Below are 7,584 nucleotides of genomic sequence, written 5' to 3'. Positions count from 1 at the left end.
ATAAAATGAAGTAAAAAAAAAAAAAAAAACTCCAGATTAGAGAACATTAATGATGTGTACCTGATATCACTGAGCAATTTTTCCACTCTTCAGTCCTGCAGCCAGTTTGAGGCAGAAGTTCCACATTGTTTTAAGAGGTAAACCAGTTCATAATATTTAAGATTTTTTATTCATATATAATAAAAATGTTCATGTTGATTTAAAAGCTGAGATCATGCAAAAGCAAGATTCCCAGGTGAAGTCGTTTTAGATAAAAGCTTCTGCCAAGTTACTAAATTTAAATGTAACTACAGTTTTATACCAATTCAGTTTCAATTCAATTCAGTTTTATTTGTATAGTGCCAATTCACAACAGAAGTTATCTGAAGGCACTTTACAGTGCAAGGTTTAAGACCTTACAGACAATAATTATACAAAAAATAATACAGAAAACCCAACGATCCCATTTGAGCAAGCTTTAGGCAACAGTGGAGAGGAAAAACTCCCTTTAGAGGAAGAAACCTCCAGCAGAACCAGGCTCATAGTGGGCGGCCATCTGCCTTGACCGGTTGGGGTGAGTGGAAAGAACAATTATCATTTCATATTGATAATGGTTTCATATTCATATTAATTATCATATTATTACCAGTATCTGTTTTGTTTTTTGTTCTTATTGTTGTTGTTTTTTGGTTGTTGTTTTTTTTTTTACAGTATTAGCCTATTCAATGTAATAGTAATTCAATGTAATTCCTGTTTACTATTTTGGATCTATTCAAAGGTATTATAATGTCAAGGCTAATTAATTTGTATTTGTTTGTTTTAACATTAGGTTTAAGATCTAAGGTCCAAGATTCAGAATTTCAGTGTTTGACAGTATTAACACCAACATATTAAACAACATGAAAAGTGACACTTTTGCATGAGATCAGATTAATCAAATTTTGAGTGTGAGTGTATTGAATTAGGTTATTTTAAAGTAAAATAAAGTCCTTCCTATAATATGCATTTCCAGGCATTTCCATTTTACTGCAGCCTGTTGTTTGTTTTAGATACTACCTTCACCATGCCACCTGTATGGTTTGGATCATGAGCATTTCCATTCTGTATGTTGCCCTGTACACCAGTTGTTTCTTACCTTTCCGGGACATTCCAAATTGTTGTATCAGCTATGCCCATTGTTAATACAATGCATTTGACAGATTTTCTGTCTTTTCTCACATTCAGAAAAGGGGCTTACCATGGATCTGGTTTTCATGTTAATTTTCTTTTTTTTTTTCTTTTTTTTATTAATAGGTCTTCATAGGTAAAACCTAAGAATAAAACCAAGAAGAATAGTCTTTTAGAGCCATTCATTGTTGACCAATTAGTTTCACAGGACACTTGAATGATAAGAAACGCCTGTCGGCCACATCACTAAACCTTTACTTACTTAAAAGTATAGACAATCCAATGCAAAAGGTTATATGTTCTATAATGTTATTTAACAAGCTGTTCACAGCAACAAACTGAGGGTAAAATTCTGCACTGAAATCCAAATATCAAGATGTATTTTATAATTTGAAGTTTTAGATCCCACAATGTGTATTTGTGTTATTCTGCTGCTCTCCATATCAGCTCAGCTTCTCTCCAATCTCAGTGATTGTGATACTGAACAGACAGTTTGCATGTCTCTTGTCCGTCACAGGTCTGATTGGACAACATAAAAACACATTCATGTGGTTGGCCTGTATTTCATCTGTGCTTTCCTCATCTTTCAGTGACTGCTGCTAGTAGAATTACTGATATGTGTCTGATAACAGTTGGGTATCTCACTGTGTCCCTGTTAGTCAGTGCTACAGAGCAGCAAAAGCAGTGAGGAGATAAAAGCAGGAAGTGAAGCTGCTGCACTGTAGTGAGAGTGAGACTTGTCAGTGGATATGACTACGTGTAGGATCTCACTGTGTGGTCTGCTGACAGGTGTCTGGTGTGTTTCACTATGAATGTTTTCTTGCTGCCGCCTGGTTTCCTGCTGCTCCTAGTTTTCTGTGTGTGTGATTACTCAGTGGGAGAGGAGACACAAAAATCACTGGCTTCACCTGAAGACCGGGGGACCCACTTCAGAGACATTTGGAGGCTCCACATGCGGGATTACCTCCTGAAAGAAAAAGGTGAGACACAACCTGGAACAAACACTTTCTTTTTCACTTTTACATTACTCCAAGTGGAAACTATCATTTAACAGGATTTCTCACAGTTTACCACAAATGTTTTGTTTCCCTTGTGTGAACTTCCCAAAAGCTCAGTCATCCATAGTATCATCACAAGTTGTATTAAGAAATAGCAATAATGTCATGACATGACAGGTCGGGCTTCCTATTTCCTAACATTTCTTAGACACATCTCACACACATCACATCTTTCTTTGCTATCTGTGCAGTATTTAAATGTTATCTTACAGGTAGCTTAGTTTTAAAAGTTATTTTTCAATGTTCTTTAGATATCATCACCCAATAACTTAATTCCTTTCTGTCTAATGGTCATCTTCAGGTCTAAAAGAAATCATAGCTTGTCTCTACATTTTACTACATTTTAGAGATCATATTATGCTGGGTTAGGGGTTAGGGTTACCACTTGCTGTACCACTTAGAGACAGTTGCACCAAAGACATAATAAATAAATAGAGGCAGATTCTCTATTGCGACCCACAAAAAAAAAAAAAAAAAGAACATGGAAGTGCTACAAGTTACAAAGACACAGCAGCAGGATCAGGAAGATTCTATGGTAGAAGCAGTAATAATGGTGTTAGATAAACTTTGATAAAAATTGTTCTAAAGGTTTATACACAATGCCTTTAGGACATCCTGTGTAATTAGCCCAAACACTTTGCCTGCTCAGAAGTTAATGAAGCTAACGACAGCCATATTAGCTGTGTAGTATTACTGCACAGTTAATGTAGCTACGTTCAACAAACTTAACCAATAAACAAACAACACAAAATACACTGGTTGTAACACTTGCGGCTTCAAACTTTGAATGAGAACCAGGTTTAGGTCTCAGACAGAATCAGCCCATCTTTCAGTCTTGAAGTGAATCCAGCAGCCATGAACCAGTCGGCCTTTAACATGCACACTCACACAGATAAAGGTTGGTTCACTTGTGTGAGGACTGCTTTGTAAAAAACTAATAACTACTAAATTCACAGTTTGTTCAGATCCTGAGAGGATGGGAAGAAGAAGAGAGAACTGTGTTTATACATCCAACAAGTGAGCACTGTCCATCCTTTTGCACTCTGCTGTTACTGTTTTGCTGTAGTGAGTCTGCTGTAGCAATGAACAACAATGACAAACATTTTCTTCATGACATCAAGATTGTCATGGGTGGTGTTTGGACTAAGCCTGAGCAGGGATTGGTTCCCTGACACTCGGCAATATGATTTTATCATTATGATTGAGAAATTTTAATGGACCACTCAGGGACTGGTTTCCTCAAAACAAGAAAATGTAAAAGAGGTGTCATATGTACAAAAATTACATAAAAGTGGATTTTTCATTGAAGTGTATGAAAGTGTATAAAGAAATAAATAATGTTTCTGTTCAGCTCCTATAAGCAGATATAAAACCTACAGTTCTTTGTCGTTTGGCAATAAGTATTGTAGTTCAGCTGAAGCTAACATGAGGTGCTAGCACTCTGATTTAGGCAACTCAAGCATGTACCTTCATTCTGCTATGTGCCAGCAATAAACCACCAGGACAAACCTATCAATCACCACTTAGCATGAAAACACATTTTTTCACTAAGAAAGGCTGACTTCGGAAGATTATCAACTCTGACTACTGATGCTTCATAGTAGCTTCAGCTAAACTTAAGTTTTGCACAGAATGACACATCTTTTGCTCACTGATGGGAATTCTTTCAGAAATGATTTCTAAAACAGCACTGTAAAATGTTAACATTTGTTTATTGTAATTATTACATGATAAGAAATATGGACCTTGTAAGAAGAAAAGCAGTCAGTTTTCTGTTATTTCCTCCTGTATGACACAATCCAGAGGAACACCTGTCTGTAACAGATCATCCAGTCAGAGAAGGGTTCAAAAGTCAGCTGCTCTATTGCCGTGTTGGGATCGGCTTCCACCTCCAGATTCTGTCCAGTGGTTCCGTGGGAGGGGTCCACAAACCTACTGAACACTGTGAGTTCAGTTCACATGTATGACTCACTCATCATGACAACATGTTTATATTTAGTTCGCTTTCTGTCCATTACTAGCTTACAGTAACCTGGTCACGTTTTTTAGATCCAGTCATGTGTGATATATCAAAGAAAAGACCCAAACCCAAAAAAATTTATGTGTTGCTTTGCCTGCATTTGTCCATCTCCACAAGCCTGGCTTAAGGTGTTTGCTATAAAGCAAGGAGTGGTGGGAATCAGGGGAGTCAAGAGTGGTTTGTACCTCTGCATGGATGGCGAAGGACTAGCATATGGAGCAGTATGTACATTGCACAGTTCACACCAATAATAACAGCATGTTATAAATATCACAGTAGTATATGTGAAACATGTACTATCTCAGATCTGGGTTAAAAGAACATTTTGATAAATGTCTGCATTATAAAAGAACACGATTTAATAAATGTTTTCTGGGCTATCTTTTCCAGGTGCACTTTTCTGATGACTGCCTGTTGAAGGAGAACCTGGAGGAGAATCACTATACTACCTACTCCTCTCTGTCTCACCCAGGCATCTACCTGGCTCTTTCTAACAAGGGAGACATCAGGAAGGGCAACAGTGTGGGCCGCCATCAGCCCTGCACCCACTTCCTACCTCGGAGAACACAGTGATCCAGACTCACTCCCAGCCAGCTTTTTCATAACTGGGGTCTGATTAGAAATATGGTTGCTTGTGGTGCTTGTCCACAGGTGCAGCTCACAGCCAGGACTGAATAAGGAGCTGTGGGTGTTACCATTGCCCCATTATCTCTGAATGAACTCTAGCTCACTCAAACACCAGCTTCCTGGCTTACTGTAATGTCATATGGTGCAGGAGAGAGAAGACACAAAGTTAATGGCATGCAATGGTGGCATTGGCATTGATATAGGAGAAAGGGGAGAGGAGAGGAGCTCAGTTTATCAATAGTCCCCCAGCAGACTAACCTTTAGCAGCATAACTAAGAGATGGTTCAGAGTCACCTGATCCATCTCTAACTATAAGCTTTATAAAAAAGGAAAGTTTTAAGTCTAGTCTTAAATGTGGAGAGGGTATCAGCCTCCTGAACCTGAACTGGGAGCTGGTTCCACAGGAGAGGAGCTTGATAGCTAAAGGCTCTGCCTCCCATTCTACATTTGGAAACTCTAGGAACCACAAGTAAACCTGCAGCCTGAGAATGGAGAGTTCTGCTTGAAAAATATGGTACTATGAGGTCTTTGAGATAAGATGGAGCCTGATTATTAAGTGATTTATAAGTGAGGAGAAGAATTTTAAATTAAATTCTGGATTTCACAGGGAGCCAATGTGTACATCACACCATATAACTTTCAACCATAGACAAGCACAACACTGCTTTTCATATGAGTGTTAAGCTATTCTGTGACTGTGTTCATAATATCAATTAATCTAATTAATCTAAGTAGCATAATTAATGCAGAATCTGTAGGACATGTAATGCACTTACATTTCTATACTGTGGTTTTCTATATAATTCTTTATACAATTATACTTTGTAAGGTCTTAAACTTTACACTTGAAAGTGCTTTAAGATGACTTTGACTTCTGTTGATCTAATGTGATTTGGCACTATACAAATAAAATTTAATTGAATTTAATTGAATATTACTATTTCTGCCACTCCTGTCAGCAACTATATATAAAAACAAAAAAAAACTGAAATCAGTTTATACTCCAACAAGGTGCACCCCACAGTTTCTATGGGAATCCACTGTATTTCTAAACAGGAAACAGTCCTCATAACAACAGCAGTGTTCAAATGGAAACTTCTAGTTCTCTAAACCAACACAGGTGGAGTTTCATTTACCTTTGTATACTGAGATCTCAAACAGTGTCACATACCTACGTACCTGTGTATGGGCATGTTTCCATAAAGCAGCTGGACAGTGAAGTCACTGGGCAGTGTCCAGACTGTGACCAGCAGCTCCCCTTTCACCACCTGTCTCCCTAGACACTTAGGGGACACACGTATGTAATCCTACCCACAGCGTGGGAGGTCATCTGATCCCCACTCCCAGCACTCAACTGCTCAGGTGTCCCTTTTGTACCAAAGTGTAGGCATAACAGGGGAGCAGCCATTGAGGCAGAAAGAGAGAAGAGAAAAGGTGAAAAGGAGAGAGGAGAAGATAAAGTCAGGAAGTTAGGGGGATATGGTCATAGATGAAGCTCTGCTGAGTGTGGACAATGGCACAATGATGAAAAGCTGTGTGGAGATCAGTACGTTGGACATTATTTGATCAAACTCAGGAATACAGCTCATCCAGCCTTTTTCTAGAAGAATTCTGGTTGTTTTTTCTTTCTTCCATTTTCCACAGCTTCCTCTTCCTTTACGTTCATTTGTCTCTTTTTTTTTGTGTAATTTCTACTTATCCTACTGTTTCGACTATTTTTGCAGATCCTGCAGCCAACACTGCTGCTGCTGACATATCAGTAAGTGGACAAAATACAGTCTGTGAAATTAGTGCTAGAAAAGCTAATAGCAAACAATAAAGTTTTTGCTTTATATGTTATTAATTTTGGGGGGTTTGGACAAACTAAGACATATAAGGATCAGCAGATAAACATTTTAGCTTTTATTTCCAGGTGTTAACATCTGAATCTGATACACAACTTCTGTTAGAACCCACCCATTTTTCATCTAAGCTAAGTGGAACATGTGCATGACAGGTGTGTTTTGTTGCCCATGTGTGTCCTATTACATTGATTATTCAAACAATACATAGCACATAGCAAACAAGTAACTGTGAAGCTGAGAGATGATGGAAAGTCAATGAGAGCCATTGCACAACCACTGACCATAGCCAGTGCAACCTTTTGTCCTGAAGAAGAAAGAAACCACTGGTCTACAGAAGTCTACAGAAACATTTTGTCTGCCAATTTGAGGAATGATGCAACCAAACTGATTGGGAGATCCTTTATCATGCAGCAAGATAGTGCTAGTCCCAAAACATAATGCTATAACAATAAAAGAGCAATAAGAGGAAGATTGGATAAGTCAGTCGCCAGACTTAAACCCTTTAAAGCATTTTACCTGCTAAAGAGAGGACTGAATGGAGTAACCATCCAAAACAAACAACAACTGAAAAAGGCTGCAGTGAAAACCTGGAAAAGCATCACAAAAGAAGAATGCAAAAGCTTGGTGATGTCAGTGTTTGATGCAGTTATTGCAAGCAAGAATTTGTAATTAAATATTAAGTCGTATTCACTTAAATCTATTTTAAGTCTTGTGAAAAATGGGTTGGTTCAAATTATTTGCTTTCCAGTGGGCATCAATGAGAATGCCGAGAGAAGTCAAAAACCACAGAACAAAGAAATCAACAGATTTAATTTAATTTTGATTTAATTGTATATGAATCATTTCTCTCCATTTTGCTACCCTTTAGGAATTTCAAACAGAGGCACCT

The 7,584-nt window shown here is 37.9% G+C and overlaps 1 protein-coding gene across 1 annotated transcript; it reads left to right on the top strand.

Moving 5' to 3' along the window:
* The first annotated feature begins 1,954 nt into the window (after positions 1 to 1,954).
* fgf9 (fibroblast growth factor 9) lies at positions 1,955 to 4,797 on the top strand. The gene is made up of 4 exons (XM_026375876.1): positions 1,955 to 2,126; positions 4,008 to 4,148; positions 4,342 to 4,445; positions 4,615 to 4,797. The coding sequence occupies exons 1-4, from the start codon at positions 1,955 to 1,957 to the stop codon at positions 4,795 to 4,797; spliced, it is 600 nt and encodes a 199-aa protein (XP_026231661.1).
* Positions 4,798 to 7,584: the final 2,787 nt, after the last annotated feature.

This window comes from Anabas testudineus, chromosome 21, assembly GCF_900324465.2.
Source record: "Anabas testudineus chromosome 21, fAnaTes1.2, whole genome shotgun sequence".
Classification (NCBI taxonomy): Eukaryota; Metazoa; Chordata; class Actinopteri; order Anabantiformes; family Anabantidae; genus Anabas; species Anabas testudineus.
Note: the sequence above shows the minus strand (reverse complement) of the source record. Positions and strands in the feature narration are given on the sequence as shown.